Source organism: Bombyx mandarina, chromosome 23, assembly GCF_030267445.1.
Source record: "Bombyx mandarina strain Sakado chromosome 23, ASM3026744v2".
Lineage (NCBI taxonomy): Eukaryota > Metazoa > Arthropoda > Insecta > Lepidoptera > Bombycidae > Bombyx > Bombyx mandarina.
In genome coordinates, this window is record NC_143229.1 from 1,313,531 (window position 1) to 1,334,644 (window position 21,114).

A 21,114-nucleotide genomic window follows, 5' to 3' on the forward strand; every position below is an offset into this window, starting at 1 on the left:
GCATTCAGGATCTGAGACACTCGCGAATTATGTGAAGTATATCGATTGTTTGAGGTTAAATTTGTTTTTATTTAATTTAGCACGATTTTATTGGCTTCACGTGTACACATTAATCAAATTTTTTTTTATTGCCTCGATGGGTGGACGAGCTCACAGCCCACTTGGTGTTAAGTAGTTACCGGAGCTCATAGACATCTACAACGTGAATGCCGCTACTCACCTTGAGATATGAGTTCTAAGGTCTCAGTGTAGTTACAACGGCTGTCGCACCCTTCAAACCGAAATGCATTATTGCTTCACAGCAGAAATAAGCGGGATGGTGGTACCTAACTATGCGGACGCACAAGAGGTCCTATTAATCATTCGGAATTTTAAAATATAATTGTCACCGACTTCAAAACTTCATATTTAGTAGAGAATAAGCTGACAGCTTGGCTGTCCATGGACCACAGTAACAACTCACCATCGGGTGGCCATATGCACCTATGTCAAAGAACGATGAAAATTAAATAATTTTATTACCCTGATCTAAGGATATTAATATAAAGTTTTTTTTAATGAGCTTGTTTCTTTAACCTATTACTATGGTTTTATTAAGTCAATTAATTTATTGTTACACTGTTAATGTATTGTTACAATTAATATTTTGTGTTTTGTATAATACTAGTTATTTAAAACCGAGGGTACACAGTTCTACTCTTAACATTGATGACGCTATAGCACTTAAATGTCAAGTGAACGCAAATTTTAAAATCACCCTATGAACCCAAAATAAGTAGCGTAGTAGTATAAACTCAGTAAAATATTTATTCTGTCAGCCCTCACTAAAAATGCTTCTGTATTGCGTGGCGCGACTCAACTTGTCACAAATACAATGTGTTTGCCAAACACACTTCTGTATCAACAGCATTAGACACAGTAGTGTGGGGGCAACATGCGAAAATATGAAATGCTTTTGTGCATTAAAATACTTACTTAATTTCAATTATTTGAGATAGTATTTGACTTCTACTAATCATATTAAATACTAGCTGTGCCGGCGACTCCGTCCGCGTGGAATAGCAACTTTGAGCACTAGTTTTTGGACAGTTTTATAAACACCGTCGGTTGTCTCCTGAGACCGGACTTTTGCTGTCCAAACCCTCAGACGGAATAAAGGTCTCAGACTCAAGCGATAGTGCATGAGCCTCGCGATCGGCAGCGATACGTGCTTCTCGTTCTTCAAGTGTCTCCTGAGACTCTCCACCTCACTTACACTTGAGGATGAAGCTGAAATAGCCTCTCAAGGCTATCAGCAAAGGAAGGAAAAAAAAACTGGATCCACAATACTGTACCAGCCTGTACCTCTACCTATACTATTCTTTATTTATTAATTCGTCGTTGTCGTAAAGTCGTCGTGGCCTAAAGGATAAGACTTCCGGTGCATTCGTATGAAGCGATGCACCAGTGTTCGAATCCCGCAGGCGGGTACCAATTTTTCTAATGAAATACGTACTCAAGAAATGTTCACGATTGACTTCCACGGTGAAGGAATAACATCGTGTAATAAAAATCAAACCCGCATTATGCGCATTGCGTAATCACTGGTGGTAGGACCTCTTGGGAGTCCGCGCGGGTAGGTACCACCACCCCGCCTATTTCCGCCGTGAAGCAGTAATGCGTTTCGGTTCGAAGGGTGGGGTAGCCGTTGTAACTATACTGAGACCTTAGAACTTATATCTCGAGGTGGGTGGCGCATTTACGTTGTAGATGTCTATGGGCTCCAGTAACCACTTAACATCAGGTGGGCTGTGAGCTCGTCCATAAAAGCAAAAAAAAAAAAAAAAAAATTCGAGAAGCAAACATTACAATACGTGCATACAATTAACAGAGACCATTTTACAAACTATCTTTCTCCATTCGTTCGATGAATCTAGCATAAGCCCTCTGAAGTCACTATAAGAGGAAGAAAAAAGTTCGGTCATTGAATTTTACTTGCGGAAAAGGATTAAGCTCTTAAGAGCCTATCAATGAGGTGTAGCACGTAAGGAGACCCGTTCTTTTGCCTAAAACAATTTAAGCGCACAGCTGAAAACAATCCACGAATAAAACAGAAATAGGAAATAATAAAAAATATTACATTTTATTTTCTATTTTTTAGTGGGATTTTCTATAAAAGCGTATTTTGTTAGTTTTTTTAAACTATTATTTATTTTTAATTTTTTAGTTGCATTTCAATTATTTAAATAATTTTTTTCAATTTTGTTTTTTATTTTGAATTGTCATCGGCCCTTAATAAGTATACCAAGTTTCGACGTTCATCATGGGTCAATCATGTTCAAATATTCCGTTACAAACACGTCTGAAGCTAATAATAAAAGCGTATTAATATCTAAATATCCAAACAATATAGCGCAATAGTGTATGACGTCTCCTACGTAACCACATCAACAAATCTTAACGAGGCAAATCCATACAAGCGCATACAATGCGGCTTCAAACAAAGGGCTGTGTTGTTCAGTCAGCAATGAATATTGAACACCGCGATATCATTAGTAAGTTTACGCGACTTTGGTTCAAGGGTCTCCCTATTGTTTTACGGGTTGCGTATTCTAAGCAAACAAGATAGTACATACATATATATTATAAACTTATATATATTTACTAACGATCACGCCACGGTAACTGGTCCCGTGATAAGTTCGTAAAGAACTTGTGTTACAGGTACCAGATAACGGAAATAAATGTAAGATTTTTATTATACACATACATATATATAATATACATCCATAACCCTGGAAAAGACATTTTTATATTTATCATACAAATATCTTCCCTTGCGGGATTCGAACCCGCGACCCCCTTGTGTAGTGACCATGTCACTTACCACTATACCAGACGGCCGTGAAAATAGACATAGGCCGTTAGACATACATACATATATGTATGCCGAAGAAGCCACAATTACTAACTAACACAATCGTCAGACATCCTAGAGGCGAATAGGGTGATCGAGCTAAGAGAAATATTGAGTACACCAATCATGTTTGTTGTCTTAGAACAATTTAGAAATCTTCTCTTGACGTTAGCAAATGAAAACGAATGGCAGTTCTTAGGACGGAGGCACCGCTCTTCAACAAGGCTGGTTGGTAAGTGTGATGGCGTCTACTCCCATCGGCTAGGCTCTGTCGTAGCACAAAGTGCTGCCATCTCTCGGGAATCGTGCTGCGTTTCGTTTAGCTACCAAACTAATGACCGTCTCCGACATGTTTAAGTATTTGAAAATTTAAATGCTTCTGGGACGTTTGTGGCCGTTATATATTTAATGAAGTCCAGTTATGGTGCGGTTTGTTCTCGTAAATAGTAAAATTAGCAAACGTATATCTAAAACCGATAATAATATTTTTTTTTAAATAAGAATAAAAAAAACATGAAATATTAATTCGGTATTTTTTAAACTACATATTGAGGGATGAAACGGTGTTTGATTTAAGCGACATTCTTGCATTTATACAGGGGCGGCTCACCCCTTCAAAGATTAAAATTTGGAAAAATTTCATAACAAAAAAAAACTACTTCAGCCATTTGAATGGGGTAAACATAATTGAAGTTCAATTAACAACATTGAATTGTTGATACTAATACTAAATAAAACGGACCTTTAATTACAAAGATAAACGTTGCGTATCAAGCAAAATTTCGCTTAAACCACAATAACCTTTCACCCCTCGATATCTTCATTAACTATACGAATATTAAGAAAATTCACCACTTCACCTCAAAAATCCAAAGAATTAATCCACGCTTACCATGCTCTGACTGATTCTCGATTGTAGTGCTAAATACACGTGCATTCTCAATTTAATCTGAGAATATCTACATAATTCAATTGCTTAGTGGTTCTGTGTATACAATCTGTATAGTAGACAATGCATACAAACAATACAAGCCACGTACACTGTCCATTGATGTTTGAACAGGCCACGTACAGCTGTGGAACGCAACATACTCATATTATCGTATAGAGAATGTGTGACGAGTCTTGAATACGCATTTGGGGAAAAGCATACAATATGTATTTAGTTATTGTCAATGCAATTTAACTTACATAACTCACTTAACCAGTGGTCCCGCAGTAGTCGAAATTCGACTATAATGAATTTAAATAATAAGTTTGAACATTATTATGGTTTTACTGTCAAAGACTATTTATTATACTTCTATAATCACAGATTTCAACAAAAATACACTATAGACAAATAATATCAAAGACAAACAATATTAATTTATTCATAATTAGACCACAGACTTCAGCAATAAACAAATAGTATGCATGCGTGTGGGTGTCAAATACACGGTAATGTGTGTAATGCCTTTTTTTGTTGATTTAATGCATTTTTTATGCATTATTTAAAAAAAAAATAAGATTCTGCACTCCTTCCCTATACTCTTTATAAGTGTGTGCAATTTCATACTCCTCCGTCCGCGCAATTTTCGTAAAAAGGGGTACAAAGTTTTTGCTTCACGTATTAATATATAGATTTAACTTAATTAATCCCTAATGCCTTCAATGTGCTTAGTGCGAGTTTTAACGTTCTCGAAAGCGTAAAAGTTATCTCAAATTTGTAAGTATGCAGTTTGAACAGCGCCCCTAGCAGTAAACGTAGACTAAGGTCAACTTTAACCAATGGCGGATCCAGGGGGGGTGGTCATGGGGGTCATAACCCCCCCCTGAGCTGGTTCCAGGACTTAGGTGGACCACTAATTGAATATAATGATTTTATTTATATATTTTGTCACCATACAGATTACTAACAAAAGTAACTACATACCTTCAATATTTAAATAATTTAATATAATATAATAACTTTGTATAATGGCAAACGTTTGGGAACGCCAAAGCTGGATCCGCCCTTGACTTTAACGCTATCGAGAACGTTAACAAACTCGCACTAAGCACACAGGTCAGGGGAACATGAGTCTGTTCATTGTTTTGATTAGCAGACTCGTGCCCAGCCGTCTCGAGTTTCTTGATAACATCTGTCTGTCTGTGCGCTATTGAATCAAACGTTTTTACAATCTAGTAGACAATTGTTTTATTATGACTATTGCATAACATAATAAGAAGGTTTGAAGGGTGGGGCAGCCGTTGTGAGCTCGTCCACACATCTAAGCAATAAAAATAAAAAAAGAGTACCTCGATTAGGCCGAATAGCAATAATCGCGCGGATGAGCAAGTATTAAAAGACCACTCGATTTAGGCTTTGTTTACGTTTTATAACTTTTCAAATCTAAATTAATGTTTGGCTTTGGCCTGGCTTCATAATAACGAAATGTGTTTTTCGTTAATTGAATTTACCGTTACATTATTTGCTTGTAAACTTGACGGACGCGTGGGAGTAAAATTTAATTGTGAAATGAAAAGTCAATTTTCGAGCACGTCTTGTTTAAATTAATTTGTTGCTTATTCTTTTTTAATAACCGCAAGAGGCAGATCGGCCTAAAGAACTATGCGCCACTTAATATTAAGATGCGACTAGAATCCATGGATATATTTTCTCTACCTATTCAATGGTAGCCTAAGAGGTTATTCTAGTTACGCGCGGACGGGTAGGTGAGCTCACGGGCTCAACCTGAAAGATTTTGCTAACACTAGCAAGAGCAGTGCTTCGCAGAATCTGCCACTGGAAAGGGAATCGCGACCCACTCAGGATCCGGCGAGAAACTCAGTGGGCTGTGTCTATGGGTTAGTTCGCTCGTCGTAATCGAAGAGTTCGACGAGGATCATGGTATACCAACATGATTACCACTATACCTTGGTATCTTGCACCCTTGAGACGTTAGATCATACTCCACGCTGCTCTGTAAGCGCACGATTGCTTAATATCGAAAATAACAGAGATCATGATTCAAGAGCTAACAGATTAAGATTGGAGTGTTTTTTTTATTTTTTATTGCTTAGACGGTTGGACGAGCTCACAGCCCACCTGGTGTTAAGTGGTTATTGGAGCCCATAGACATCTACAATGTAAATGCACCACCCACCTTGAGCTATAAGTTCTAAGGTCTCAGTATAGTTAGAACGGCTGCCCCACCCTTCAAACCGAAACGCATTACTGCTTCACGGCAGAAATAGACGGGGTGGTGGTACCTTCCCGTGCGGACTCACAAGAGGTCCTACCACCAGCGAGCGTGTGGATTACCGGGTTATTTTTTACTTGGATGAGGGAAAGAACTCGCAATCCAATCACGGTTCTACAGAATTAACTGACTGAACAGAGTATAGCAACTAACTAAGTACTCAGGATGGTGGCATCTGTATAGGCTTACAATATAAACAACAAAGCTCTCTGATCATCATACTGCAGCAGCATACTGTGATCGCCATCTGGGGTTTACTGGTGGGAGGGCGTATTTTGAATCGGGTAGGTACCATAATTCTTCAGATGAGGTTTGGCCCGGGACGAAAAAAAAGGCAATACTATCCTACCTATTTCTATCGCGATGCAGTCATCCGTCCCAGATTCTTGGAACAGCTTCTATAAAATTTCATTCCAAAGTGGATGGTGATATTCAAGTTGTGATATCTATGGACCCAACAATTTAATACCAGGCAGGCCGAGAGCTCATTCACCGATGCAATAAAAATACTTCCTGCCAGTAACTTTAATGGGAATTGTTTGATTCAATACCCCATCATTCACTATTTTTTAATCAATTAACTTTTTGAGAACTCGGTCAAATATCTTAAAGGAAACACCATTAATTGACAAAATAAAGACAAACAAAGAATATTTCCGGACACACTCTTCTGTAAATTCGTGAAATATAAAAGATTTTACTTCCCGGAGTATTTTTTTTTAATTTGTCGGCCCTCGTCGCCTTTTGACCTTCCCTTCGGTGGAATTCTCTCATAATATTTATGTGACAATGACTTTTCAGATAGAATTACAAGTCCTCCGTAAAAAACGTTTGGGGTTCAAATATACGGAAAGGACTGTTAATTTTAGAAAGACCAATGAAAACGAGGTACTTGTGGCTAGCCCGTTTTTCTGTCGTACAATTAAAAAAACTGTGACTGATATAATTATTTAGAATGGACCAGTAGTCGTATGTTTGAAACATTGATTAAGAAAAAAAACTATATAAATGAGTTAAATAAATAAATATAAATATTTACTAACAATCACGCCACGTTAACTGGTCCCGTGATAAGTTCGTAAAGAACTTGTGTTACATGTACCAGATAACGGAAATAAATGTAAGATTTTTATTACACACATACATATGTTTAATATACATCCATAACCCTGGAAAAGACATTTATATTTATCATACAAATATCTTCCCTTGGCGGGATTCGAACCCGCGACCCCCTTATGTAGTGACCATGTCACTTACCACTACACCAGACGGCCGTTAAAAAATTATTAAAACAAAAAAGTAAAAAACTATCTATAATAGAACAATCCAATACACAGAATTTTTTCTCATTGTATTTATTTTACATTAAATTGAAATTTACATTAACTTAAAGAGTTGTGGTTCTGCCAACCAATATTTAACAACTGTGAAATTCACTATTCTAATAGGAGATATAGTTTAATAAAGGAAGTTTCCTTTCTTCCTGTAATGTTGAGCACATCAGTAGAAAATAAATGAAGCTATTCAGAAAATTCTGAACCTCAAAACAGGACTAACCTTTGACAAATATTTGACATGTGATCTCTACATTTGACATGTTTTTATGACACGATATTGTGTAAACGACAAAACGTCAATGAAACATTTTCTTTATTACACATTATTATATAACTAATAAATACTATTTAACTACTTGAAAAATAAAATTATGATAAGACAAACATTGATAAGTCGAACTCCAGTGATATTATTTTCGAAGGACAGGAACAGATGCGCATGGATTTCAATTGTTGTGATCATTCAATGTAAAGATATCTTTCAAAACTTACGCGCTCCAACGTAAATATAAATATGTCTCAACCAGCGATACCGGGTGTGAAGTAGACGAAAGTTTTATTATCGCACCTCCCGCCACCGGAGCTGAGAACATCCATACTGTTTAGAACCACTGTACTCATCCATAGGCCGTTTCCAAAGATCTTTTTGCCACGTACCATTTAACTCTGAAATGAACTCCTCCCAACGGTATTTTCCGATCGCTATCACATACTCCGCTTCAAGCGAGGCTTGCAGATTATACTAAGTCGTGTTTAGTGACCTGGTATCCCTGGCATTGCTAACATAACTGAACGACAGTAACCACTCACAATCAGGTGGGCCGTACGCTTGTCTACCTATAAAAGCCATAAAAATAAAGTCACTGGGTTGTACATACTCTGTATGCTTTACTTTCAAACAAAATATCATTTAAACAACTTGAGTATAGCACAAATAACCATGGAAATCTTCTAATACTTTTTCCAGGCTTTTTAGTTTACCTTGGAGCAGCTACGATTATCTACTGCGTTTGGTCTCCAGACAATGCGACTTTGGACTATGACATACTGGCCCGGATAATGTACCTTTACGACTCTGAAACTTGTGGGTACAATCTTCGAGCATCTAAAGGCTTGACCAATATCCGTCTAAGCAACGACACAAAAGGATTCAATGTGAGACCTATCAAATGGAGTCCCGCTATAGTTACTGTATCTACAAGATTATCTGCAAAAACTAGAAAGTAATTTGAGTTTTGCTCTTTAATCTATAAGCATTAGAGTCCAGTCCAACTTAAAGTCTTCTAAGATGTCTGGTGCATTCGTATCTACCGATGCATCGGTGTTCGAATCCCGCCAGCAGGTTTTTTCCAATGCAATACGTGCTTAACAAATGTTCACGATTGACTCCCACGGTGAATGAATAACATCGTGTAATAAAAATCAAACCCGAAAAATTATAGTTTGCGTAATTACTGATAGCAGGACGTCCTGTGAGTCCGCACGGGTAGGTACTACCACCCCGCGTATTTTCTGCCGTGAAGCAATAAGGCGTTTCGGTTTGAACGGCCGGGCAGCTCTTGTACTGTTAAAAGAGAGACCTTAAAATTTTTGTCTCAAGGTGGGTGGCGGCCTTTACGTTGTAGATGTCTCTGGGCTCCGGTAACCGCTTTACACCAGGTGGGCCGTAAGCTCGTCCACTTATCTAAGCAATATAAAAAAAATTAAAAAAGTTCAGTTATAAATTTTCATCTACATCCATTTATTGATTGATTTCTGTTCAAAGATACGTAAATTTTAGCTTTGGTGTTCATTTAATATGGAACGTAACTGCTCTAGCCCTCGTCATGTTTACGAGAGGCAGTTCGAAAATAAAACACACAAAGTACGCCTTGGCGACTTTCTTCTACATCACATCCTTGATTACCGTCTGTGACATATCAATAGCAATAGTCTACATAGCTGATATCCAACAGAGCTTAACTAAAGGCATGATCATGAGATACAGCGGTTGGAGCATGGAGGTCAAACTTAGAAATTACGACGACTTTGGCGGTTGGTTGCCTATAATTGCCTCAATATGCTGGCTCAGAGGTATCGTCATTCTAATCTTCAACGTGTACATGTGCAAATTGATTTACTCCATCAGAAATAAAATTAGGATGAAAGAAGTTGGTAAACGCGCGAAATTCAGAAGCAACTTTCCGATTCCCGATGCTAAAACCAATTTGCCAATAGATACAAACGTTTTGTACTACAGACGAGGCGAGGAAATGCCGTTTGTCATGAGAGACACAATTCAAAACGTATTCTATTAAAATGATTTTAGCAATAATTCTCTCTTTTATTCAAATATCTTGAACGTAACGTTTTTGTGTCGAAACGCTAAGGAAATTGAATTCGGATCGTTCGTCGGACATTGCTATTAAAATTTTGATTATCACATCGTCTGGAGGGAGAGGCCATTAATTTTAGACTTTAACCTGTAATCGAAACAGGGACAGGCCAATCTCGGACGCCAAATTAGTTCACGGCCCACTTGAAATTGTTTAGCCCCAGCAGATTGTCATTGAAACGTATTTTGATGAAGATCCAGTAAATTTATTCGGCTGAAATGGATTTTGTTCAGCGAAATGAGTAGTCTAGCGTTCTGGAGCATGATCGCCATTTTAATACAGAGTTAGTCAATTACTAATATTAATTTGGTACAAGGTTTTCAGATCAAGGAAAGGTACTCTTGAATTTTTTACAGTAGTTTTTGCAGATTTCCTAGCACGCAAATTTATGGCATACCTCGTGGTACCGTGCGAGCCTTCCTCAATAGAGCTTCAGCTGTCTTCCATGTACGTTAGCTGTAGTGTATCCCTAATGCTCATAAATCTACCAGTTTTTTACGAGCGAAACTTGAAACAATTCATTTAAATAAATAAAAAATCACTTTGTCACATCCCTATTCTTAAAAACGATTTAGTTGAAGCCAATACTGTGTACACTCGCAATTTTCAATTACATTAAGTGCACCTACTCCTCAAATTTGTATTGTCCAAAACACAATACATGATAATAATATTTCCAGTTTATCTTTCAAGTTGTGTGTTTGAACATCTTATGATGTCCATATTATGATACACTTATTTAGCACCTGGTGAACTGTAAGCTATTCAGCTGGGTCACAAAAAGCTCCTATCATAAAACTGGTTGTGGTCCATTCATTGTGTACAAAGAGTTTTTTTTTTTTTTTTTTATTGCCTTTGTAGGCAGACGGGCATACGGCCCACCTGATGGTGAGTGGTTACCGTCGCCCATGGACTTCAGCAATGCAAGGGGCAGAGCCAAGCCGCTGCCTACCGTAAAAGTGAAACAGATATGACTTCCATATCTTGGTATTTATATATGGTGCTCTGGTGACTCATTAAAAATATCGGAGCCATCATGTCATCAACCTAAAGTAATGTTACGCCGGTAAGAGTAACGCCACCTATCGCCGAATAGTCGAACGAATATCGAAGGATCTAGTAGCACCTTGAACGCTCGAGAAGTACAACGCCATCTATTGCCAGATAGCGGAAACAATACCAGATATGTATGGAATATTCTCGATAATTGTAGGGCATTAGGTATCGACTATAAAAGCGTTGCAGGAATGGCACGCAGTCAGTCAGTAATCGGAACTACTCGAAGCGAAACAAGAAAAGGATCACCTGAAGCGAAGCGGAAGAAGCGAATTGAGAGTTTTAAAGGCTTTGTTGAGTGTTTTAAGTGTTGAAAACAGTTTTAAGTTATACTTTGGTGGAACATTTATTTATCCCCAACCCCAGCGCGTAACAATAATTACAAACCTGAAATTGTTTCAGCAATAGTCTGTTTGATATTAACCTGGCCAACCCTCGTCTGCACGTATTCACCTAACATTGAAGATCTCAGTGAGGCTACCCTTATTAAAGTACTATATCTATACGACCCTGTCGCCTGCAATCGAGTTTACTTTTATAATTACACAGTCCTTTTCAACGGTACAAGCTATAAAACCATATTTTGGATATCCGAAAACAAAATAGCAGCGGATTTCAGAAGGTAGGTAATTGTTTTTTGAAGTGAAACTTCTAATGCGACTTCCAACAACGTTGCTTTTTTTCTACCTAAGCTGATAACCTTGAGAGGCTATTTCAGCGTAACCTTAACTAGTAAGTGAGCTCACGGGGCTCAAACCTGACGACGTTGCTAAAACGAACCCTAGCAAGAGCCGTACTTCGCAGAATCTACCACCGGATCGTAAAAGCGCTGCACTGAGAAGATCCGAAATGACGTGTTTGAGGCGACGTCGACTACTTTCCATTCTGTCCGCAGGATCGGGAATATAGTTACCGGCGGCCACGATGAGAGGGTTCTCATGTCGTGCCGCTTTATCGAAATGGCGCACAAGGTTGCGTTAAACATTTAACGCTACCATACTAGAAAGAAACAGAGCGAGAGTGAATGCGTGGCATTCGAACGCATGCGCGTAGTACACCTGTTAAAGGCCAGCGCGAGCGTTAGCAACGAGTAGCGTCCAAATATTTTAATGAAGCACATATTTTAAAAAATATACATATTTATTTTTCTATCTATAATTTAAAAAATATATAATATAATTGTTGAGTATGTGGCATCTCTTATACACAGCATTCTCTATTACAAGAGTAATCTGATTTAAGGATGAAAAATGAAGAAAACCATAATACTACACATCGAAAAAGAAGTTTCAATTCATTCACGTGCACCAAGTTGCACGCGCATCGTTTTTTTTTAGTGGAAAAATCTATAAAAACCTTTTTTTTATTGCCCTTGTAGGCAGACGAGCATACGGCCCACCTGATGGTGAGTGGTTACCGTCGCTCATAGACTTCAGCAATGCCAGGGGCAGAGCCAAGCCGCTGCCAACCTGATATCTATAACGCTCGTTTTCTATAAGAGTATTACTGAAATGAACCGAAAAAAATAATCTTTCACAGCAAAACCAAGGCTTGGATCACCCTCCACATATTTTGGTTTATACTCAGCATCGTAAATTTGATTGAAAGCACTCGATCCCGACTCTCGCACTTCTCTCTGCTGCCGTTCACCGTAGTCGGAACGGCAATGATCGCTGTCGACGTGATTTACGCTATTTTGTTCTTGGTTGATGTTGGCTACACCGGGAATCAAGGTATCGTAGGAATAGTAATCGTTCTATAGTGGTTAGGCAAGTACTCACACACGACTTAACGCCACATCGTACGATGCCTACGTGACGTTTTGACCCGACCAGTATTAATGTCAATTACATGTGATTACTTTCATGCCCTCCATAGGTTAGAGCCCCGTGAGCTCACCTACTCGCCCGGTGAATCTAGTATGACCCTTCGAGGTCACCAGAATAGGTATGATACATAAGTATGACTGCGCAAGATTTTTGCGCGTAAGGTATAACTGTGCAAGATTTTTGCGCGATTACCCACCCTGCACACAATGTCAAGAAATAATGAAGATATCGGTCCATTCTGCGACATAATATATGTAGTGCAGTAGTGCACTTTGTAAAATTGACCTGAACAATAGAAGTAAACAAAACCTCGGCATTGTTTATCTTCCGGGCACCGCTTCACGTCAGATCTGTTTCGAACAATATTTACCAAACGGTAAGCTGCAAAGTGCCTGAAGCCCTAATACAAATAAAATAAATAATTACGAAATAGAATCTACAAACCTAATAATTTATTTCTGGGTATTTTATTTTAAACAGCTAACGTTGTTTAGTTTAGGTCAGACGATTTTTTTAATATTTCATCTTATGGTTTCGCAACCATTTTAATCTTTGTAACAGAAAAAGATCATTCCATCGACATTCTTCCTAGTCGTACACACTTGATAAAGTGGTCGTGGTCTTGCTAAAGTGGGATCCTGCGATAACGATGCTCTCGCGATGCGACGCCATGTGGCACGGTGTTTCGCAGATTTTATGAGGTCGGTCCAGCGTGTTGGAGATCCTCCGCGAGATCTTTTGCCCTCGACTTACCCTTGCACCAACAACCGCTCAATGGAGTCCTCATTATGAGCGTTGTGCCCGAAAATTATCGACCATCGGCATTAAAGACACAAGAATCTTATGTGTATACCTAAAGCACTGGGGCATGTAGAAAGGGAATTGAAGAGTATTACAGTCGTATTTCAGTGTGTTTTTTTTATTGATTAGATGGGTGGACGAGCTCACAGCCCACCTGATGTTAAGTGATTACTGGAGCCCATAGACATCTACAACGTAAATGCCCCACTCACCTTGAGATATAAGTTCTAAGGTCTCAGTATAGTTACAACGGCTGCCCCACCCTTCGAGCCGAAACGCATTACTGCTTCACGGCAGATATAGGCGGCAGAATAGAGAATTCGACCTCAAGTCATGAGGCGGGGCGACGTCCATGTCTATGGGTTCCGAAAACTTTATCTAGGCCGCAGATGAGTATCCGTCTATCCAAAATAATAAGAAATATAAATGACTTAGTTCCAAAAAGTAATAAATACCTTACGATCAGTGCGCGAAATAATTTCGTAATTTAATAACCGCGTTGTCTGAAGTCAAGATATCGTCAATAAAACAGTAGTTTAATTACTACACTAAATTATTTCCCGATAAATGTTCCAAGTAGGTACATATTAAATTATCTCGGGTGATCTGTGAGTTTATCTAATTTTATATAAAAGACAAAAAAAACGTTTTTCCCTGCGCATCTTGAAAACTAAATTATTTCCTGTTAAATTTAGTCACGATTACTTAAAATTTTAAATTTATTAAATAAACAGTAATAAATAAGACGCCATCACAGTTTAACTTCCTGACAGCTCGCATCTCAAAAGAACATGGTTTTAAATTATCTTCCCTTTGGGAAAATACTCCTGTTTGAAAGGCATCAACACGTACATACATATATCTCAGTATAACTATTCATCAAAGAGCCAGTCAACTCGGCTAATCCCCGGCGGACATCTTGTACCATCGACGCCGCAATAATTGCCATCGCTTTTGATACCTTTGACAGCCGGTACCCATTCAATCCTTGATAAATGCTACTAGCTTATGCTTCATCGCATATTTTGAGGCTTGGAAATCTCCTCGGATACGGAACTGTCTATTCGAATTTAGAACCTTGGCAAATTATGATGGCTTTTAAAAATTCAGTTAAAATTTTATTAACTTTTATGAGGGATTTTCGATACGTATTAAAAAAAATTATCTAGCTTCGTGTTTGTAATTATATTTTCATTCATTTATTGCGTAGATAGGTCAATGCTCACACAGCCCGATTTTTGTCTTAAAGCGAATTGAGCGAGAGAAGGGTTTTTACTAAGCAGCCCTTACACGTGGGGTGTAGGGATGAAGTGCAGAAAACTTATCTGTTCGAAACCAATCTTTGGGTTTTGAGTTATTTAACACGGCAACATTGGACGCGAATTGACGGGGCATTCGTGACTTGACATCTGTCCCTTCTCAGTTAGCAAGATAGATTCGCGGATCGGTCGCGCTGTCACGGCGTATCTCATCATCCCCTACTGTCCCTACAATATCCCCACCCTGAAACCTCCCTTCCTAAGGCGCCATACGACGAGGTCATCGGTTCGTGGTGAGTGATTAGCCAATCTATTAAGAAAATACATCACGGCACGTTTTCGACAGGCCCCTCGTGCTGGTTTCCGAAGCCCTAGGCTACCACGAGGAGTCTGGATTCGGATTGAAGACTTATCTCTGCCCATCTTACCTAATACAAATTGTATACCTAATCATATATTTCCGTAATTTGTTAAAAAATCGAAATATCTCGTGTTCTTTCAGCTTCGATATTGGAATATATTGACGGCCAAGAGAAACACGTACACAGCTTCAACAAAGATAATATATCCACTAAATATGATAGAAGCGACACATCCTGGATAGCTTTGCTGATGGCTTACGTCAGCATTAGGGGCGTCGTAGTGGAAGTCTTCAATTTTTGGATCGTCAAAGACAACTACTTTGCTGCAGTGGCTCAGAGACGTTAGTATCTTTATGCTCAAAATAGACGAAATCTTCATGGCCAAAAAGATAAGGCAGTGCGACCTTGGCAGGTCAGATGCAATGGTTCAAATACAAGCATTTTTTTAATTTTGTAATACCGAATGAAAGAAAGAAAGTTTCACCAAAGAAATAATAACATCGTATCATAAGAACTTAAACCAATTATGTTTCTTTTATAAATTGTGCGGAATTACTGGCTGTAGATCGTATTGTGAGGTAGGTAATATTTACCTCATCCTGCCTATGTCATGTGTTGCTAAATAAATTAAAGGTTTTTTTTTCAACGATGACAAGTGATGACAAGTGTTTACCGTCGTTCGTAAGCACTAGCAAGTTCATGACGCACCAGAGGGACTATTTACTAAAGATTAATTTTAAGATTATTTTTAAAGTAAACTACGTCATACGTATTCTTTCAGGTAAACCGCAACGACGTAAAAACAGTAACTTCTCTAAAGCCTCATATTACTCTTATATTTATGCCTAATGATCATTATTTCACAAGCAAGAGCAAGAGTCCACCGGGAAGCGGCCATCTATCGAATCCGAAGCTGTTTATTTATGTATTTTATCACCACGACGTTTTAATATAAAGATAAGCAGACATAGTTTCGGTTGTTATGAAAAACTAAAAAACTACCGCTTTTTCCTGCTTTTACTTTGACAAAGTAACGATACGTTCTGATCAAGCAAACAAGCAAGATAGCAAGAGCAGTGCTTCGCAGAATCTACCACCGGATCGGAATCGCGACCCACTGAGAAGATCCGGCGAGAAACTCAGTGGGCTGTGTCTGAGGGTTACTTCGCTCGTCGAACTCTTCAACGACGAGTTTGACAAGGACGGTGACTTGCTTTCATCAAGTCTCAAACTATGCCAAAATAAATCGATTCTCGAAATTCAATTTAACATTCATTAATTGATTTCCATTTAGTGTAATATTACTATAACTACCACCTGAATGTTTAGATTAATTTTATGTTACTTTATATAATTATGTACATATATTATATTAACTGTGTTCTATATTAGTACTGGTATACTCTGTACCGGTATTATATGTATTTTCTCATTGTTTTGTTAATTATTCTTGTGAAGGCGATGTAAAAAATACCTCTCTGGTTTTTGGCATTGTCAACTCGAGAGCTCGATCGAGAGCTTCGTCTACTTGCTAGTGCAATTAAAAATATCAATCTATTTTCGAGCCAAAGGTTTCAATGTAGGCCGTTCTTCATTTAAGGATATTCTCTCCGCTGAATGGGGTTGCAATTAAACTGGGCCATATTCCGAACGGCGCAATTAAACACAGACGGGGGTAGTTTCATTAATGAACTATAACACTGTATACCTATCATAACTATTTCTGCTACGTAGCATCTGTACGTTCTAGTCCAGAGATTAGAACAGACGAATATTGTTTTGAGAGTTAGGTTTTTTTATTGTTTTGATGGGTGGACCTGGTGTTAAGTTGTTAACGGAGCCCATAGACATCTACAACGTAAATACCGCCACCCACTTCGAGACATGAGTTCTTAGGTCTCAGTTTTTACAGTACAACGGCTGTCCCACCCTTCAAACCGAAAAGCATTTCTGCTTCACGGCAGAAAGAGGCAGGACAGTACCTACCTGTGCGACTCACAAGACCTACCGCCACTAAAATGTCGTATTAAAATTACGTGTTTCAATGTGAACAGCGGTTTGCTTTAAGAAATCTGCCAGCATCGGTAAGCACTTAAAAATAAGTGGATCGTTTTTCTTGTCCTTCAAACGCAGTAAAAGGTTGTCACCAAGTGATTTAGTTGTCACCTCGAGCTTATAGCCCACTAGATAAATGGTTTTCAGAGCCTATAGAACAACCCTGAAAATGCTCACCATGATACATGAGACGGTATTCTCAATTGTATTGTAATGACAGCTGAACTAGCCTCCAAATGGACTCCCTAGGGTTCTTCCCGGAAGAAGTGTCTATATAATAATTACACAAATACTCGCAATTATATTCCTTTGTTGTGAAAATCGTGAAACCTACCCTAGAATTCAAACAACTTTATCATTGTACCACTTGATACGGATGCGTCTTGTTAAAATTACATTGAATAAAACTAAATTCATTGGAGTGTACAAACAAATAAAACCGATACGGTTTTTGTTCCATTAGCATATTTTTATTGTCAATACATTATATCCGATAAACGATCCCAAACGTTCCCTCAAGGTCTGAAGACAATCAAGGGCGCTGGCTCCCTGAACTGTAGTCTGGCGGAATACTTCATATTCTGAATGTCATTCTCCGTCATGAATTCCACCCTCTGTAGCTGTCCGTTGGGTAACAAAACGAAGTATGAACCAACACTCTTTTGCACCTCCACTGGGCCCTCCAATCTCTCAGCCTGAGGGTTATCAGTCGTGGGAGCATCGGTCGCCGGTGCTCCATAGGCGTTGTCCGGTACTCCGTAGCTGGTTGCTGGAGGCGATTGCTGTTTCGGTAACACAAAAACAGGCCCGTCAGGTTTCCACCCCGACGGTGGGTATGGCCCGCTTTGGTCTGCAGTTTCTTCAGGTGGTCCGTAGCTATCAGTGGGAGTTTCGTTGGGTAATGTGAAAGGTGCCCCGGTCGGTTTCCATCCAGATGCTGGGTACGGCCCTGATGGTTCAGTAGTGGCTTCCGTCGGTGAATCTGTCGTGGTCGGTGCCAATTCCTGACGCTGGAGTCTGAACCTCGCAGGTCTGTAGCGAGGTAGCTCAGCGTAGACACCGGCGACGATCAATATAACAATAAGAAACTTCATTGTTGATTGAAAATGATTGACTGATGCTGTTCAATAATCAACTGTTCGTTTTATAGTCTGATAGATATTTTATGAGTCTTTGTTCGTCATAAATGGTATCAGGTTGTGAGAAGAGATGTTGGTAAGCTGGTCACGTAGTTGGACAGTGACATTGGTCACGTTGGCATTGTAGCGCCATGAATGAACGGTCAATGTCGTCGGTAATGATTAGACGACACGCTTTTAAATTAATTAATTACATATTTAAGACTAGGGTTTTCATTCGTGCTCACTTGCTTTCTTATAATTTTGAAGTTTTTTTGTTTTTTGTTTTTATTGCTTTGTTGGGTGGACGAGCTCACAGCCCATCTGGTGTACGTACCACATTTACCCAACGTAAATGCGCCACCCGCCTTGAGATATAAGTTCTAAGGTCTCAGTATAGTTACAACGGCTGCCCCACCCTTCAAACCGAAACGCATTACTGCTTCACGGCAGAAATAGGCAGGGTGGTGGTACCTACCCGGGCGGACTCACAAGAGGTCCTACTACCAGTAATTACGCAAATTATAATTTTGCGGGTTTGATTTTTATTACACGAGAATGAAAATGATTGATTTTCATTGTTATTTTTGAGCAACTCATGTAAATAAAAATTAATTAATTTAAAAAATTTGCTACAATAAATTATTCATTAATCTATTTACTCTTACCAACATTTCTTTCATTATCAAACTTTCATATTTCTTATCAAAACAGTCAAATCAAGCATACTGACGAATAACTTAAGAAACGTTATTTCCTCCCGGACGAAAATTTATAAGAGGAGTGTTAACATACTCTAGTAAATAATGAAAGAAATCAGCTAGCTGTAAGTCAAGGGAAAAGTCGTCAGCTGATAAGATTCAGTAGGTGATAGATGCTGCTGCGTTACACCTTTTAAGGTACCAGCTGACAAACTTTCCACTGAGATACAGCAAGCTGACATTAATTTTCATTCATAGTAGAATAAAAACGATCACCAGGTAAATTTTTAGTTGAGAGGAAATCATTGAAAATATAAATATATTTTTTTCATGTTCAAGCAGCCAGCTGACGTATAATCCACCATGTTATGGCCAGCTGACTTTTTTTTCCTTCAAAATACTAGGTTAACTATAATCTGACAAAATTTCAAATGGGAGGAAATGACTGAAAAAACTTTTTTTTTCTCCATGCGTGGAAGGCTGCCACCGCCTGCCCCACCCACGGAGTCGCAGCTGACGACGGTCGCGAGTATTCATAGTATAGGTCCCTAATGCATTTTACGAAATTTCGCTCGAGAGGAAATAATTGACCGAAATTGTACTTGGCTCCTGGACTATAATATCGCACTTTAAAATGTAGCAACTAGAAGCTAACGTTTGTGTTATTAATGTACCTGTAGGTACATTAAGAACACAGGTAGGTAACAGTAGGTAAGGTACCCGCCTATTTCTGCTTCAAAGCACTGCGGTCTGAAGGTTGTCACCAAGATAACTATACTATGATACCTCTATCGCATGTTTCAAGGTGAGCAATGGTAATCAATGGTCACCTGGATGATCATAAAAAAAATACATAAAACTACGAGAAAGGATTAAACTCGCGTTTCTTATTGGGTAAACGTAGGCAGCACCCGTAAAAATGCGTGCAAGCTCATTAAATCTTATTGCCACGAGTAGAGGCAAGAATTGGTACAGTAGATTGGGGGGAATAGAGACTAGAGTTAGAATCGGGACAAATCTGGGATGTCACAATACTTTTGTTGACTTGTTAGATTTAACTTTGTTGAAATGAAAATGACTTTTATTTAGTGCTTAAGAATATTAATAAGTTTAATTTAGTCATCAGTTTTGTAACTCATTAAAGATATAAAAAATTTAATTACCTAAAGTTAGGTACCTACCTAACAACTAAATAGTGCCAGCCCTATCGAAAAACTCTATTGTCCCCCTACGTAACCTGATTCGCCCCAAAGCCAAGGTGAATCGGGTCAAGCTAGTTTTTTTCAGTTTTTCTGTATATTTTGTAATGAACTACATATGTATCAAACGCATCGTATATAAAAATTTAAGCCTCCGGAACGATTTTAATCTCAATTTTATTGGTATTACCCTAAGAAAAACCATTGAAAATTTGTGTTCAATTAGAAAAGGGTCCCGATTCCCCCCAATTTACGGTAGGGAAGTAAATTAGTAACATGAGATTGGTAGTCAATTGAAACTATTTTTCCCGGGTAAATCTCCCGTTTTTTGCTTTCCATTACTTCTAACGTTTCGGATACTTTACAGTTTTCGTGGTCACGGAAGGCTAAAGTGTTGTTATACGTCGATATTTGAATACATTGCTAACCACATCTATTTTTATTTTTTAAAATTAAAAAAAAATAAAACACGTGTGGCCCTCGGGGACTGCCGCGGTAAAGCTATTGCATAGCATTTTTATCAACTTATGCAGTTATAATTAGACAGTAATAATTTAATAACATTAACAAAAGCCAAACATTAACTGTCCCCTTCACACTCATAAGCTAGACCGCGCGAGAGAGAAATGCGCAGACTTTTCATGATGCGCATGCAGTGCGACGTCACGCCGCGCGCTTATTCACAAACACTACACTAGCGCAACGTGTGAATGTGTTGAACGCGAGATACATAGTAGGCGTAGCGGGGGTGTCAGGTTATTTTCGTTCCGGAATTTCTTGATTCGGTCGCCGCGCTCAAAACCTGCGATAAACTGGCTTAAAAAAACAAAGTTTTATATTTCTATCACCAATATACAAATTGGGCTATATCACCCACTCGGTGGAAGATCTTCCCTTTG

The 21,114-nt window shown here is 38.6% G+C and overlaps 4 protein-coding genes across 6 annotated transcripts in view; 2 read left to right on the forward strand and 2 right to left on the reverse strand.

Annotated features, from left to right (window-relative positions):
• Positions 1-21,114, reverse strand: part of gogo (thrombospondin-1 like protein golden goal) — a 253,296-nt gene that overhangs the window by 135,824 nt on the left and 96,358 nt on the right. The window lies entirely within an intron of this gene.
• Positions 6,635-9,914, forward strand: LOC114242529 (uncharacterized). The gene is made up of 3 exons (XM_028173716.2): positions 6,635-7,928; positions 8,428-8,683; positions 9,226-9,914. The coding sequence occupies exons 1-3, from the start codon at positions 7,832-7,834 to the stop codon at positions 9,755-9,757; spliced, it is 885 nt and encodes a 294-aa protein (XP_028029517.2). The 5' UTR covers positions 6,635-7,831; the 3' UTR covers positions 9,758-9,914.
• Positions 10,073-15,728, forward strand: LOC149500100 (uncharacterized). The gene is made up of 4 exons (XM_089737641.1): positions 10,073-10,118; positions 11,219-11,513; positions 12,401-12,638; positions 15,258-15,728. Exons 1-4 carry the CDS (start codon positions 10,073-10,075, stop codon positions 15,486-15,488), a joined length of 810 nt encoding a protein of 269 aa, XP_089593767.1. The 3' UTR covers positions 15,489-15,728.
• Positions 17,646-18,331, reverse strand: LOC114242488 (uncharacterized). Its single transcript, XM_028173661.2, has one exon. It carries the CDS (start codon positions 18,289-18,291, stop codon positions 17,713-17,715), a length of 579 nt encoding a protein of 192 aa, XP_028029462.1. The 5' UTR covers positions 18,292-18,331; the 3' UTR covers positions 17,646-17,712.